The sequence below is a fragment of the Gopherus evgoodei genome, chromosome 16 (assembly GCF_007399415.2).
Source record: "Gopherus evgoodei ecotype Sinaloan lineage chromosome 16, rGopEvg1_v1.p, whole genome shotgun sequence".
NCBI lineage: Eukaryota > Metazoa > Chordata > Testudines > Testudinidae > Gopherus > Gopherus evgoodei.
In genome coordinates, this window is record NC_044337.1 from 22451971 (window position 1) to 22469052 (window position 17082).

The 17082-nt window shown below is 44.8% G+C and overlaps 1 protein-coding gene across 2 annotated transcripts; it reads right to left on the minus strand.

The window, feature by feature from the left end:
- Positions 1-242: 242 nt before the first annotated feature.
- On the minus strand, positions 243-17063 carry NDUFA8 (NADH:ubiquinone oxidoreductase subunit A8). 2 transcript variants are annotated; one of them, XM_030535703.1, is made up of 5 exons: positions 16929-17063; positions 16165-16328; positions 13639-13804; positions 11303-11460; positions 243-8741 (listed from the first exon to the last, which is right to left on the minus strand). In XM_030535703.1, exons 1-4 carry the CDS (start codon positions 16977-16979, stop codon positions 11323-11325), a joined length of 519 nt encoding a protein of 172 aa, XP_030391563.1. In that variant the 5' UTR covers positions 16980-17063; the 3' UTR covers positions 243-8741; positions 11303-11322. The 2 variants fall into 2 exon arrangements, with proteins under 2 accessions (XP_030391563.1, XP_030391562.1); XM_030535702.1 differs by lacking the exon at positions 243-8741 and having other exon boundaries at positions 11217-11460.
- Between the last annotated feature and the right edge of the window lie 19 nt (positions 17064-17082).

Below are 17082 nucleotides of genomic sequence, written 5' to 3' on the forward strand. Positions count from 1 at the left end.
GGGGCACTTCCCAGAATCCCTCCAGCCAGCGCTGTTACAGATTGCTGAGTCCCACCCACCCAAAGGTGCAGCCCCGTGAATGTCCATTGAGATGGAATCCCCTCTGCCTCATCACACACACACTGAATCCCAGGCCTGGAATGAAGGAGACACGTGATGGGGAAACGAGCAGAGCGAAGGGCTTGTTTGCTTAGATAATTTTTAGTTTTAATTAATTTTTGGCAGCTCTGCAAACAGTTGAGTCCCGGAGATTAAACAGGTTGAGCTAGAATTTTACCCCAGCAAACCCAGCCATGTGAACATTAACTACCACTACCCAGTTAGCTAATCTCCTGGAGACCTTCTCTTTGGGCCAACTCCTCTAGTTCTTACTCACGCCAAACCGCCACTGACTTCAAACACAGGATCAGGCCCTTCGTAGGTAGCAGAAGAGTAGCAACAAAGGCAGTTTAGGCAGTATCCTCTACCAATGTCCTTATACAGTGTCCTACGTCAAGCCCTCTCTGCCGCTTACCGATTCAGAGTCAAAACACCAGTCTCCCTGCTATCTCGGGAAACAGAAGGTGCTAAACTGTGGAGCCAGTCACCAGAGTGGCACCCTGAGAGGCAGGGGGACAGTTTGTAGGGACATGTGCCCCTGTAAAGATAAATCAGAGGAATGGCTGGAGCTTTGTGACACTGGGTCCAGAGCCACAATTACCCACAGATCCTGCCTCTCCATTCCTGATGGCTGAGAAGGGAGCTAATCCTAAAGGAGGAAGAGAGCATCATGTACAAAAGAGGCTAAAGAAAGGCGGAGCAATCAACAACTTGCCCCCCCCCCCCCAAGCATAAGCAGCTTTGTGACGGGCAGGGAGTGTTTGGTACAAAGGAAGGAAATGGAAGAATTACACCCACAGAACTTCCCAGCCTTTGTTCCCCCTCTTGCCCCTTCTCTGGTCTTCAATTTTTTGCTCTCCTTCTTGGATGGATACGGCTTGATACTACCCAAGCAGGCTGAAAATGGGGTATATCAGCTGAAAGCAATTTACTTTGAAATCCAGCTGCCAGATTTTCCTTCATTCGTTTACTTTTAAATGCTTTTTTAAAAGCCAAAATATACAAGGCAGACAAATTGCTGACATGTGTGCTGGGCCAGTACCCCAGCAAACGCTGCATTCTTTCATGTCCTCCTGGACTCAAATCCACTCTTGTTTATTTAAAATACATAGAACACTTCAGCACTATTAAGGAACACGTTTTATAGTAAATGGAAAAAGGTTTTCTTGCAGGCGAAGTGGGGGGGGGGGAATCACTTTGATTCATTTTTGTTCCTAGAATAGTTTGCCTGCCACATAATGACCCAGCCACACACATCTCCTCCCTCCATCAAAGTCTACTTGCAAATGGGGTGAGCCCAAAAAGCCCATTAGCCAGTAGTTCACCAGGGCTTCACCAGCACACAAGGGGTCTTGGTATTTCCTTTCCACGTATCCTGGTGGAAAGCTACCCTGCCAGGGCTGGGTGATGCTCCAAGGCTGAGCTCTGGAGCAGACAGCAAGGCACACTGCTGCTTCTGACTCTCATGAGAGAGAGAGAGAGACATTCAGAGCCTTCATCAGCTTGCCAGCTTGTTTGAAATGTGGCTCCCAATCCTCTTTTCTTCCTTTCCTATGCCTATTAATTTCCCTCTCCACCTCTTACAGTTTCATACATTATATATAACTGACCGTATTTGACACTTCTGTAACAACAACACTTGGCACTTTTATAGTGCGTGACCCAATGCACATTGACTCCAGGGGCACTGAATAGATCCACAAAGCCTTCTACCCAAGGAAATCAATGTGCTTTGGAAACAAATCATTTAACCTCACTGCACCCCTTGGCATCATCATCCCCGTTTTACAGATTAAGAAATTGAGGGCTGGAGAGAGTAAGGGGCTGATTTTGAGAAGCAGTCTCCATTTTGGTGGGTACAATTTTGAACCTGCAAATTGTGGATTCCAAAGCTACCAAGCAGATAGTAAATTACCTGACTGCACCTGCACACAGGGATTTAATGTTACTGTACCCTCTAAAATGGAGAGCGGTTGAAGTAAGTCAGGCATGTCCTAAGTGACCCACTTAAAGTCAGACAATGACTGTAGATAGCTCCAGGTCTCCTGACTCCCACTCGCCGTAATCTCACAACCACTCGCCCAGTCCTGCAACTACAGTATCAGTTCAGTACAGCATTAGCGATTACCTTGCATGACAAAGGATATGTACACTCTTTCTGTTGTTGGTCATTTTACAACTTTTGCAAATCAATCTGAGGAACTGAGCTAATAACAGAGTGAGGGATAGGTAGCCAGGTACACACTGACATGGTAGGCATGGATACGAACACTGAGTGAGAAAATATGGATTCATTGTTCCATGCAACATCAATCTTTCAACAAACAAACCAATAATACCACCACCAATAAAAGAAGTAGAAAATATTAAAAGAATGCTAAAGTGGACAGCAAATAAAGCCATGACACAAATAAAGCAAACAGTAGGTAAAGAGGCAACAATGAAGTTTAGACTCAAATGTAGCATTTGTAGAAATAGTCTCCACAAAATCACTTCCATGATTTTTTTATACTTAAATTATCCTTCGGCAACAGGTGCAACCCAAACATTACAGCATTGTGCTAAATAACACTTGCACCACTAAGTGAAATTGACTATAAACAAAAGTGAAATTCTACTTTTATTGCCCAAGCTATCAGAAGTGCTTAAAAGTAACCATGCAGCATAAAAGATTAAAAGGGAGTATTTTTAAAATCCTGTCATTTTAACTGTTTAATGTATTATTAACAACACCAGGAGGAATAACTGTTTTGTTAAAAATATTATTTTTAAACTGCCAGTATCCCTTTACCAAACCCTCTTCCTAAATGAAAACTGCTGGCTTTGCTAGAATTGGTCTGGTTTCTTTCATAGCAGAAAGTATGTGAGAATCATCAGTCTCCATTTAATAACTAACTGTTAATCATGTAGACTGCATCACCATCTCATCATTTTATTTTGATTAATTAGCTAGAGTATTAAATCTTCCAAAGCTTCTCAGATGGAATTTAGAAGCCAACGCTGCCTTGTTCCAAACTCAGATTATGTCATAGATTGATCACAAAAATCCCACAACTGGTTTCACTCATTCCTAGCAGCACCAAAGACTCTGTCCAAGTGATAATAGGAGAGCAGAGCCGTTTGCAAGCCAAGCACTTCGCACAGGCTGTACATTGGCCTTTAGGGACTTTCACTTCTGTTAACTGACTCCATAGCCCTTTGGTGCCCTGCACCTCATACTAAACAGTGTCTCCAGCATGAGCTGAGACTCATCGAGCGGCTCCAAATGCAGGATTGCCTTTGCTGGCTAGACACAGACAGCAGTGATTTTAGGTTTATGGCTTCAGTGTAGCACTCTCTGGAGACCCAAACCACACCACTTCCTGGCCACAGCACCATCCTCTATTCCCATGCGCATACTCACTTCCTGGCCAGAGCACCATCCTTTATTCCCATGCGCATACTCTCGGACATTAAGATCTCTAGCTGCCTTCCTTCCTGGGCTCTCTGTCTGCCTGGGGCTCGCCAGAGCTGTGTGGAGGCAGCTGGGAAATTTGCTCAAGGAGTGCCATGGCTGGAGGGACCCTGTCATAGATGGAGGGGATCATCATGTGTCATTTCTCATTGGCCCGCTCTACTCGCACCGTCTCTGGACACAGCTCCTACCATTCAGGGTGGCAGGGCATGGAGAACAAGAAGTGCTTCTGCTTGGGACAGGTTAGGCTGAAACTGTTTTAGGATTGTGGGTAAGTGCATGGCCAGGACTCAGGCTTCGACCCCTCCAGGGTGCAGTTGTTTCTAAGATCAAAACAGATAAACATTACAAAGGCTCACCTCTGTCTATATTAGGATTCTGGGAGGGCTGTATGGGGTGGGGGATGTAGCACTGACAATATTTAACAAGGGGGAAACTGAGGCACAGAAGGGCAATGACTCTCCCAGTGCCACAAAGCAAGTCACTGGCAGAGGCTGGAAAGGGAAGTCAGGTCTCTTAGCTCTATCCATTGAGCTACACTGCCCCTGCTCGTCTCTGTTTGCTGCTCTGCAACATGCTGAGCTGAAGGTAGAAAGCAAACCCAGGGATGCCTGAGACAATGAATAACCCAGCAAACGATCATATCGGCTCCTTGGCTGTCAGGAGCCAAGTGCTACTTAGAGGGACCTGGATCGGAGCTGAGCCTCCCTCCCTGCTTGCATTGTATTCCTTTCCTTCGCCAAAATGTGCTTCCTGAGACTTGGGCAGAGCTCACCGCCGCTGACCCTCACCTTCCTCTGTTTAGCCTGGAGCGCAGGCTTGCCACGAGCCCTGAGATTGCACCTTGGGGCAGACACCGTCCCCTGCTGCGTGCACATTGCCAAGGTCAGGCCTGCCTGTCAGTGGCTTCCTGAAAACGAAAGCCAAGTAGGGCCACACCTGGCTGTGTCCCCCAGGAGCTCTGGCGGGAGTGCTCGCACTTTAGGAGGCTAAAGCGTGTGTGTGTTTAGAACTGATTTGATACCAATGTAAGGCTCTATTCAATCCTCAAACACACAAAACTTGGGCTAAACCCTGCTGTCCCCTGCACAGCCAGAAATCAGAAGTTACTGACAGCAGGACAGAGGTCAGACAGAGCTTTGTCTGAGTGAGTAAGGAGGACTCAACGGGGCCGTTAAATGGTAGCTCCTGTCTGCACGGAGGAAAAAAGCTACACTACTGATAAATAGATGAATCAGCCTCATGGCCATCAGAGCAGCCATAAATTCTGCTTTCAAAAATTAAGGGCGGCAATGCTTTAAAATCCCTGATTGATCCACACTGGAGCAAAATCTCAGAAACAATGAGAGTTGGAGCCTTAGCTCTTTTATAAATCTCCCTTTCTCCTGTATTGTCATTCACAGTGCCAGAAATGGGCCCCAAATGGTCTTAGCAGAGCACCAGGCAAGACCTTGCTGCTCACTGTACTCATTTCCCGCCTCTCAAGGAGTCTGTGGAGGCAATTAACTTGAGCCCCGCCGCAGCGAATGGCAGTTGAAGATTGCTGCGGCTGGATGAATGAAAAATTAACTTCAATCATTTCAGTTGGCCAACCGAGGCAAGAGCACACAAACATGCAGCTTTGGAATCCCTTCGCTGGGGGATGTTCCGCGAACAACTACAGATGTGAAAGGCTCTTTCAAACGTACAGCTCCAAGCAACACTTACGAGATACTTAGGGGAGTGGAAAAGGAGAAGGGACAGAGGCTCTTGCTCACTTTTATTTCATTAAATGCTCTCTGGTTTCCTCTTAGGGCCAGACCCTCCACTGGGTCAGCTGGGTGCATTCCCTGATTCTCTGCTCCAGCCCTAATGCAGGCCAGAGCAGCCATTAGCCATGTGGGGAGAGCTCAAGGGCACTATCTACACTCCAGTTGGCCTAGTTTGAGAGAGCCGCCCACTGGAGCCAAATTCACTCATGTGTGGGACTGACTTCTGGGGAAAACAGCCTATGGTTCTTTGCACTGCACTAAGCTGGTCTATGAATTCTTTCCCAGGGAACTGGGAGAACTTGTCTGCATTTTCTCAGCAAACAGGGGTAGTATGGAAAGGCATGGAGGGGCAACCCGTGTCCACACCGCAGAGTAGTCATGTAAGCAGCCAGCAAACTGTGGTAACTCAAGCTCTAGCCTACATCCCTGACAAGCTAACCAACTTGAGATGAAAGGGTTCTTGTGTGTGGACAGGAGTCAAGGTAGGGGCAACACCTGAGTTATAATTGTCATGAAGACAAGTGCTGAGTCTGATTTCCCTTTACCAGTAACATTATTTAGCCTTGGGATTGCCACCCTGGAAAAACTTCACTCAGGTGTCCTAGCGGTGCTTAAAGCAGCCACAAGAGGGAGTCTTCATCTGCTACTGCATTCTGATTTCCAAAACCTTAACAGCTTCTAGACTGTAGGAGCTTACAGTGTTTTTAAAAGGATAAAAAAAGCTGTGACTAACTATTTTGGATTCCCAATTCCCTCTGTGGCCTTGTGCAAATCAGTTACCTCCTGTGCTGTGCTTCCTTTCCCCTTTCCCCCGCCTCGCAGGGGTGCTGGGAGGATGTAGTTAATGTTGCGCAAGCATTCTGAAGGTTAAAAGCTCTGCAAACGCTGATAATTATTAAATATTCCTTTAAACCAAGATGCAGAGCCAGAGCCTTTCACCTGTAGACAATAGTAAAAATGCACCTCACCTTAATCTGCCAGCTCCTATAGAACGTATTATACTGGGGGTGAGGTGGGGGAGGAGGGGAGTGGTAACAGCAACCACCACAATAAGTAACTTATATTCCACTCATGGAGATGGGGCAATAGTGATATTGTGCTTCAGGTTAGGGCACAGTTGCTCTCTCGTACCAACGCCCCTGCAGCTCAAACAGTGGCCATGTCTTAATCCACACTGCAGTTGGCTGAAGAGGAAGATGTATGAAAGGAGATGGTCTTGACAAATCATGGTTTTCCAAAATTTCAGACTTGCTCTACCTATCCCCCTTATCTCCCTCTCTCTCATTGGAGAATGAATTTCTTCCCACTCCAGATAATTCCTGCCTTGGCTAACGACATCGACACAGCTAAGGGAGACTATGTTATTTCCAGCACTTGCTCAGACAGGCAGCATGCCTCCTTCCTAACCACTGCCTTTATAAGTGGAATGAATGATGTCCAGATGCTCATCCTCTTGGTCTGTAACGAATGCCTTCTAGCCCCTCTTCCAGTGTCTCAGGAGACATATTAACACTATTGCTTCAGACTGATGAAAATCAAGTTGCAGACATTTTGAAGGTATAAAAGCAGCAGGCCTTGAGGAGGATACTATTTCTAACTGCTGTGCTCTTCTCCTAGAAATTGCCCTACAATTTTACTTCTCCTATGCCAAGGTCTGAAAGAGTGCAGCAGCTTCTGCTTAATCCAGCATCTTGTATGGCAAGCAACCATGACACTGGCTTGCAATTTTCTGACACTAATTGTTAATTTCATGCATGTGATGATGATCCCTGGCAAAGCTTACAGCCCACATTATATAACAAATAAGGCTTCTCACATTGTCAGCAGCAGAACTCCGCTGAATCTGCACAAGTCTGCTATCTGCCAAAGAAATGTCAGGATACGTCCCTGGAAGATGGTTTTATGGTCTTAACTCAATCTTGTTATTCACCTGTTCTACATTTTCCAAGAAAACATTACAGCTACAAGATGGTCCTGTGCTTGACTAGAGCAATGCAATTATTGACCAGATGCTGCTACAAACAGAACATTAATCCTGCAAGGTGGTGGAAGGGGGCAGGGGGTTCCAAGGAAAAGAAACAGAGCCTTTCATTTCTAGCTCCTGCTGCACATCCAGCCTGTGTGCATAGTGACCAAAGGTAGCTACCACTCATCAACTTATCTGAAGTGGGTAAATGGTCTCAGTCCAGCTCCTTGTGTCAAGGAATCCACATTGTGCATCTCCGCAACAATTAACATCCCTCTTTGCACAAGCAGTCTGGAAGCTCAGGATTAAATCGGCATAGAGACTACACTACTCTCCCACGCCCAGAGTGGAACTCTCAAAGGTCAGGCACAACTACCTCAGCTAATTCCAAACAGCATGATAAAACAAGCTGGGTTTCAAAAGACCCAGTGTCCTAATTACAGGAAACAAATTGTGCTCATCTGCAATTCTGAGTTTTATTGAGGGAATACTATTAGGAAAGGCTGCCTTACTAAAATTCCCCCTCAGATTCTGCAGACTCCCACAAATTGGCAGTGAAGTACGGTCATGCGGTACTTGGTAGCTTATCATAAACTACATCATACACAGGTGTCTCCCTTTGTTAAGCCTTGCCTTTTAAGGTAGAGAGCAAGCTGCATACCAGAGCCAACCAAAAAAAATTATGGGATAAGAATTTATGAAGATACTTTAAGAACAGAAAGAAAATGAAGCATCTTAAATATTCCATTGGAGGTAAGTCACTCTTCTATCCCAAGATAAGGTGCAAATTAAGAATTTTCAGTGAATCTGAATACATTTTAAACATTCAAAAGTTATTCAAATCAAATGTAGCAGAAGTTATGCTGTAGTTCCAGCTCATAATACCAAATCAACTTCCATTTATTATATTTTTCCTTTCAGCTCAAAACTTTTGCACCATAAAAGAGCTGAATTCATTAAGCAAGCCACACAAAAATGGCATGCATGGATCATTTGCACTAAACTATTAAATTGAAAAGGAACAGATCTTGTAATTATATTCCCTTTGACTACACCCTAACCTGACCTCATCCTTTTTAACCAGAACAATTCTTGCACAACAGTTTCTGAATACCAACAGTACTGGAGGATGGAGATGGACAAGGTTTAGTCTTTTCATTTAAGAGATGAACCACGGACCTGAAGTTGATCGAACTTGCTAACTGCCGGTTTTAAAATAGGGCCATCTTGAAAGTCAGCTCCAAACTGGCCAACAATATAGTTGGCCAAAAGATGATGCTCAAATTTTGCCCTAATACTTTTTCTACCACGTTTTCAAAGCAGAATAGTTAAGGAGGCACTGCTCACGCCCCACGGTATACGAAGGCTGGCGAGCCTAGACACTCCTCTGTCCTCATGGCGGGCCAGGAAAGCTCTGCTGAATTCCTGTTGATTTAGTCACTTCATTTCCCTTCTTCTTCCCTTGGATCTTCTAAAAAGGAAGATTGCAGAGATGTTATGGAGGTCACCACAGCTCAGTAACACATCCAATGGGCTTCAAAAATAGGGTGACGTGTACAATAGGATGAAAACATGTATGGCCTGTTTCCCCTGGGTACCAGTCAACCTACTGTGGTTCATAGGCTGTACTGTACATAAACTGTTTGCAGGCAAAGATCTATAAAAAGTTCCCATAGCTCCATAGATTGTCCTGGTATGAGTCCTCCCTCAAATCACCCAGAGTTCTCACATGTATTGGGATAAGAACACAAGCCTTTAACAGGACTTTGAAGCAAACTTATTTTTAAACTTGTTGGGTCCCACAGGTGCCAGCTAGCTTTTTGCATTTACCAAGTGCAACTTCATCCAGCTAGACCATTCAGAAACTGTCCTCTGCATCATGGTCCTCTTGAGCTGGCTCCTGTTGAGGTATCCAAGCATACTACAGAAATAGTATGCCAAGTTCTCCTCTCAGAGTGGGAACAGAAGGCCTAATTCCGTCCTCAAGCACATCATTGTAAATATGGAGTAAACCCATTAAGTGACTGGAGTTATTCCAGGTTTACATAAGTAGAACTGTAATCAGTCACTAAAGATAGGACCAGATTCTGAAGGATGCACTCAAAGAATATATATCTCATCGAGGAGAATTAAGGTATTACATACACTAAGCAGCAGAGGAAATCTAGGTTTTTGTTTAGCAGAGGAAGGTTAGTATTAGTCCAGAGCTTCATAAAAAAATTTTGAAAAAAATCTTTATCCAATTATTCAAGACCTACATTATAAAAATGTAGCCAAAAGTGGCAGTGTCTATTCACATCTGTAGAATGTGCTATTTCCCCCCCTGCAAACAGAAGATAAAGAAAGCACAAAGGAATCCAATTTGTAAAAGCTATAATCATTTTGACTTTCCAATACAACATTGATACAAAAATTGGCAGATTCTGAGACTTGGAAAGAATCCTTACATAAGTGAATAAACCCATGCTTTACCCATGCTCTCAGTGAATAAGGGCCAGATCATAGCCTATCCTGCACAAGGAAGCAGGGGAATGCAAGGTACCTCTTACTCCCTTGCACTGGAGTTCTGTACCATCGCTTTCTGTGGGCCTGGGAAAGCAGGCAATACATTCCTCCCCCCACATGCAGATAGGCAGAAAGGGCAGGAGTGGCCAGTCTTGATTTCACCTCACCAACATATCAGAGCAGCAAGGAGCATGTGCAGCACCTGTATAGACTCACTGCAGCTTAATCCCTCTACAGAGGAGACTGTCACTTCAATTCACAGTTCCCCAATGTCCCTCCTAATCTGCTCCAGCACCCTACCACCCTAGCCTTTCTATGGGCTAGATTGCAAAATGACAATCTAGCCCTAAATACACAATATGGCCTGAACTGTAGTTCTCTGGCTTTGGTACAGAAGTTACTTTGATTTTCCTGACCCTTGTGTTGTCACAGTTACCATGTCTCTCGTCCCTTGGATGCTGCAAGAAGGAGCAATTAATGATTTTATTATAAGAGTTGGCTAGTGAAAGGAAATGGAGAGCTTCAGGTGCTGTCACAGTGAGGCTACAGGTAAGTCCTTGAAGTCAGGATCTCTACATAAAAAGGACTGTTTTGCTATGACACTTTGCACTGGGACGTCTTACATGAGTAGCCACAGGGACAAAAATGCATGTCAGAAAATAATTTTTGAAGGTTCAGCTGTATAGCATAGAATTCTCGTGTAACAAATACGCTCTCCCCAGTGAAAAAGAGCTGATGAAGGATGGAAACAGATAAAAATAACATACATGAAACATGACCAGTCACTTGTGAATTTAAGTACACACATCTTGATATCTCAAGTAATATTGCATTTCGAGCCAGCAATCTTGGAAACATAGACTAACTACTTAAAAAAAATTCATGTATCAAATCCTAAATTTGAGGTTGAGTCATCAGTTTTTACCTCTATAGATTAGTCACCTTCACAAGAGGTTTTTCGGAACCACCACACAGACACACGCAGACATCAGTAGTAGCCTTTAGAATCTAAACTGGTGATCTGTTTGGCTCCTATCTGGCTTGTTTGAACTGGAACCTCATAAGAAAGGAGGTTTGTTGGAAAGAAGATGGATACTTGGAGGCACAAGTATATAAGCCACCAATGCAAATTCTGGAAATCTGAACAGTGAAGAACTGGTTCAATTCATTTTGCATTCTCCCATTTTTTAATATTTAGTAAGAATGTAACAAAAGAACTGGACCATACTTACATACACTGGCAAATCTTGGCATAAATCTTATATTCTCGTTGCTGAATGACGGACTTTAGAGACAGAACTGACTGTGTTAAGTGGCTAAAAGGACATTATCTTTTAAGGCCATAAGATTCTAAAAAGCATTTTAAAAGGAAAAACACAATAGTATAGGGGACACCGTTCCTAATCTCCTGTGATGTATATAGAAAAATCTACCACGCCAGGTGAATTATGGTTTTTTTAATCATTAAGGATTGCATCCAATACACATTGGACAAGATAATTTACATTAGCAAAGAACAGAGCTTACTACAGAGTTGTCGGTCCATTTTACCAGTTCCAGAAAAAAAGCCTGCTGCCATATTTAGCAGGCTTCAAATCTCCTTCAATGGGCGGATTTGGCTCTGGTCTTGGTCTGGAATGATAGACATTCTCAGGGATAGGTCGGTCTGTCTGCACTTTTGTGACCTAGAAGGAAAAGTAGTACACTGGAATTTTTCTTGTAGTATTTAATAGACAAAACTACATTAAGCCAACGGCTCAGAGGAGAAACAATAAAAGTGGCTTTAATGAGTCATGCAGCAGAAAAAGAAACCATCCATTAGTAGAATTAATCAAATGCTTACTAATTCAACACATATTGCTTGACGACTCTGCAAGTATTTAGTAGAGCACCTTACCGTTAGTGGGCCAAATGATCATAGTGATAGACTGCCACAGATACATAGGGCACATTAAGGAAAAGACTCAGTCACATTTCTATGATCTAGATTAGGATAAGAAAAGCAGGAAGCAGTGACATCACAGAGTGGTCAGGGAAGAGTAAGATGAAGCAAAAACAGTACAATAATGTGGTTACTTAGGAGAACAACGCATGTGTCAAAGGTTACATTATTATTATTATTTTTTTAAACTCAATAGCTTAAGCACTTCCTTGAAAGTAAGCTTCTAATTTAAAGTCTAGCTCCCATTTACACCCAATACAACCCCCCTGACTTAAGTGGAGCTACATGCATGCGAGATAAGAATTTTGTCTTGTCAACAGTGGACGAAAACCTCAGCACCTTTGAAAGCTGCTACTTTGCAAATAAAGTAAAAGTATACACAAGTATGCAAAAGTATGCACAAAAAGTTCCTGTTTTAGCTGTTTGAGGTTAAGCACCTGAACTGGCTCAAAAAATAAGTATAGAAAAAACTAACAGATGCTGTGTTGCCTAAACTTGTATTTTTGAAGGCAATTCTTAAGGATTATCCATACAACAAATTAATATCAAATGTTTAGTAGAAGTGTCCATTTCAAACCCAGCACATCCTTTCCTCCGGTCCAAGGTCAAACATACAAAAGAACCAGCACAAGCAAATCAATGGAACAGTAATGTGTACACTTCAGAGAACCATCCCTAGCCAAACATTTTTCCTGCAGCTATGGTAGCAGGAATTTATTGTGTGTCATTCTGTTTTTTTTTAACTGACTAAAAATTTAATTAATTGAAAATTTATTTAGTTCTGCTGTAAGCATTTTTGTTTTTAAAGCTTACAAGCACTCAAGTATTGTTAGTAACAGATCAAGAACAGAACCTCTCACCAAAGCAAGCACACACTGTAGGAAAGAGAGTTCATAATCAAAGATTCTCCATCCCAGAGTGTGCTTAAAGGGCCTCTACAATTCTGCCACAGGCTTCAACAGAAGGTTGAGAGCTCATGAATAACTTGCCACTTCCATTGCAGTAGAAGTGGTAATTTGAGATGTAGCATACGAGGGGAACATTAATAAAACGGACTGCAGAATCTGGCCGTCCAGCTAAGGAAGAATTGAAAGAGTGTCATGCAGTACACTGGAACATTTTTTTCAATACACTGAACTGACAAATGGAACACTGGTACATGAGAAAGGAAAGCCGAATTCAAGACAATATGAAAGCCACATAGGGACCCAGAAGCAGAAGTGGCCTCCTGGGTTGCCCAGTCAAGTTTCTTGCTACACCTATTAAACCAGAAATAAATCCACTGTTATAGTGGAGAAGTTATGAACCCTGAGCTGTATTTATTGCAACATAACATTCACACAGAGTATCCTAAAATGTTTTATGGAACTCAACATAACAGCTAGTTAAAAACAGTAGATAGAAAGAGATGAGGCATATGCAACAGAAAGATACATTTCAGACTAGATTTGAAATGAGATGAAGAAATACATGGGGGTTATTCCAGGTGACAAGAGGTGCAGAGAAAGTTCTTGTATCAGAAGTGTTGAGACTGTATTTAAGCAACACACATCATCACTTGGAAATCTAGTCTGTTTAAAAACAGTTAAAAGTAGTTTCAGCTATTATGCGTGAAGAGTGACAAGACGTGAGGCAAACTGGAACAAGTACACAGAATGCTTTCAAAACCTGACAGCACAATTCTGAACTAGTTTCTCAGATATAGGAGAAGCAGTAAATGCAATTCAAGACTACAATAAAGGGGACCATATAGGACCTGGTTGGATAAGGTGATGAACTTGTGTCTCTGAACATCAGAAAGCCAGCAGCAGCAGCACTCTGCACATACTGGGGAACAGGGACTTTATGAGGTCAGAGAGAAGGGAGCTGAAATAACCAGTGAGAAAGGCGATGAAGAAATGGGGCAGGATTTCCTAATTACCTTAGACAGCTCTCCCAGATCAGGTCTCACCCAGCCCAAGTTCTCCAGCACACAATTATCAAATGCCAGCTGCTGTTTTCGGCAACGACGAAGCTCTTGAAGGTTGGTATAATCAATACAAGTCCAGTATTCAGTAAAAGGTTCTGCACAGTGTGCCTTAATCTTCCTATAAAACAAAGTATTTTAACTGTGTTATTTTGGAAAAGACAAGGTAGCTTATAAGAGCTACATTAGCAAAGCTGGCACTCTCCCATTCACTCCAACCCAAAACACATGAACCAATTTCCAAATGGTTGCCATTCAGTATTTATTTACAAAGTTTATCTTCCAGATGGTATTCATAAAATTGCTAAAGTCTGGTAATTTTGAAAGTAATAGATAAAAGAAAGATTAGTAATAAATAAAAAAATTACGACACATACGCCTGGCATTTCACAGAACACTACTCCTCCCTGTCAAGAAGAGCTTACAGTCTAAGCATATGAATTTATAAATCCACATTGATCTCAAGAGGTCTGTATTACCCTTTAAATAACTACAGTACAATTATTAATATGATTGTTAAGCTCAGTCAGCTTTCAGACACCATTCTTACATCTCACTTGGTGCATGCTTATTTTAATAATATAATGTGAATGCTTTTTTCATGATATTTAACTACTTCCAACTTTAGAATTTAGATTCTGTGACCTCCGTGACTTTTGCAATGGCTGGTGCCTGAGCTGGGGAGTCCCATTGCCATCAGCAGCAGTTTGGGTGTGTAGGAGGGGGCTAGGGGCAGGGGGTTGGGGAATGCGGCAGGGCGCTTACCTAGGGATGGGGAGCTCCCCAGGTGGCTCCCACTGGCATGGCCCCCCCCACAGCTCATAGGCAGCCGTGGGGCGGGCGGGGGGAGGGGAGGGTCTGCGTTGCACACTGCCCACGCTCGTGGTTTGAGCATTGGCCTGGTAAACCCAGGGTTGTGAGTTCAATCCTTAAGGGGGCCACTTAGGGATCTGGGGCAAAATCAGTAGTTGGTCCTGCTAGTGGACTCGACGACCTTTCAGGGTCCCTTCCAGTTCTAAGAGATAGATATAGATATATATAATATGGAGATATACCTATATGAAAGCAGGCCCCATCCCTGCAACTCCCATTGGCTGGAGTTCCCGGCCAATGTGGCAGCCAGCGCTTGTGGCAGGAGCAGCAGAGCCCCTGCCATCTAGGAGCTGCAGGGACACAGCCGGGTAGGAAGCCCCTGCCAGCCCGTCTCCCCCAGTGCCAGCTGGGGTCCCGAGCCACATCATAGAATCATAGAATTTAAGGTCAGAAGGAACCATTATGATCATCTAGTCTGACCTCCTGCACGATGCTGGCCACAGAATCTCACCCACCCACTCCTGTATCAAACCTGTGTCTAAGCCATTGAAGTCCTCAAATTATGGTTTAAAGACTTCACCCCCGGCACCAGTGGACAGCCCACTCCCCCAATTTTAGTCAGGGTGGGTATTTTTAGTAAAGATCACGGACAGGTCACAGGCCTGTGAATTTTTTGTTGTTTTTTTTTTTTTTACGACCTGTGACCTATTCATCGTTTTTACTAAAAACACCCATGACTAAAACATAGCCTTATCTATTATTAATATTTATAGTGTAATAGCACCCAGAGGCCTCAATCAGGCTCGGCCTCACCTTGCTGGGTGCTATATAAACACATACAAAGAGGTGTTCTGCCTCTAAGACTATGATCCTCCAAATATTTCTATGCACATGATTTCAGTCATGTGAGGGAAGTTTTGTACTTATTTAAATGTTTGCATCATTGTCCCCCAAGCTGACAAAGAATGGGGAAAGCAATTCACATAACAAGTCTGACGTTTTTTAAAGTATGGTCCCAAGTTACTGAAGCCCAGATACTCAAGATCATCATCTTCAGACTTTCAAACAAAGCCAACTTGCCTTGTGGCTGAGCCCAAACAAGAGAAGTCAATAGAACAGAAAGAGTGTGGGTCACCGTTTTCTGAACAACTGAAAACTATTGAATACTTTACCTTCCAACCAGCAGAAAGTGTACACTGACACTCTCCACTGAGGAAGCACTGCCTCCAACCCTCAGGAGTTCAAGTCTAGGGAACAGCAACAGTACCTCAACAAAAGTTTAAAAATAGCATGACCATCTCAGCTATAACTAAAGAAAGTTGTTATTGTAATGCTTGCGTAAATGGTACCACACAGGTAGAAGCTATGCCGGCTGACACTTCAGGACAGATTACCTCCTCCTATGTAAATACCTTAAGCAGACACGTAGCAACATACAGCACATGCTCACTTCATCACCATACTCTTTTGGAGCACTAATTAAAAATGAAGTGTGTACTGTGTCAAAGTGCTGAAGCATGAAATATATATATATGATTTTAATACTTTAATCTTGGTTTTGATACGGACCACGTATGTTACAGGCTACTTCAATGTGAGTTTTGCCTAAGTAATATCTGCAGGATCCAGCCCTAAAACTGGATTTGAAAAGCCACCTGAGATTCTTACCTGAAAAACTCTAGTGCACATTGATTGACTTGCTTCCCTTCCTTTAAGCATTTCCGGGGGTCCTTCTCCTCCCAGCGGCACAGCATGAACTCCTTGTTGGGCTTGTCACACTGCGAGCCATAGTGATGGGCTGCAGCTTTCAGCACCGAGGTGCTGACGCTCACCTGAGGAGTTGGGGGAGGAAGTGTTAGCATCTGTGTCAGTGCACAGCCCCAGGGCAGGGCCCATCACTAAGCACCTGGAAGGTGGGACTCGGGCACAGGGTTTCTGGCCCCCCTCTGTGTTCGGGGTCTGCTCTCTTGCACCCTGCTCGCACCACTCTAGGGCAAGTGACCCCACCATGAACAACCACAGCCTGAGATGGGGGGGGGAGGGCCCTGACCCATGCCCGAGCCGGGGGAAGGGTGAGGGATGCAGGAGGCCTAGAGCCCAGGGGGGGATACAGGGGGCCCACGGGGTCGGAGGCAGGGGGCCCGGAGTCGGGAGGGTGCGGGCGGAGGCCGGGGGCCCCGAGCCCGGGGGGGGGGGCGGCGGAGGCCGGGGGCCCCGAGCCCCGGGGGGGGGGGCGGCGGAGGCAGGGGGCCCGAGCCCGGAGGGGGGGGGCGGCGGAGGCAGGGGGCCCGAGCCCGGAGGGGGGGGGCGGAGGCCGGGGGCCCGAGCCCCGGGGGGGGCGGAAGAGGCCGGGGCCCGGAGTCTGGGGTGGGAGTCCCGGGTCGGGGGCCGCCACCAGCCAAGGGGCCCCGGAGCGGAGGGGGAGCTCTCACCTCCTGCACATCGAGCTCCTCCAGCGAGGGCACCTCCAGCGAGCCCGGCATGGCGCTAGCCCGCGCCCCCGTCTCCTTGAACTCCCCTTCGGCGCGCGCCCGCCGGCCGCCCCGGCACACAGGCAGGCCCCGCGCCACTGCGCATGCGCCACCA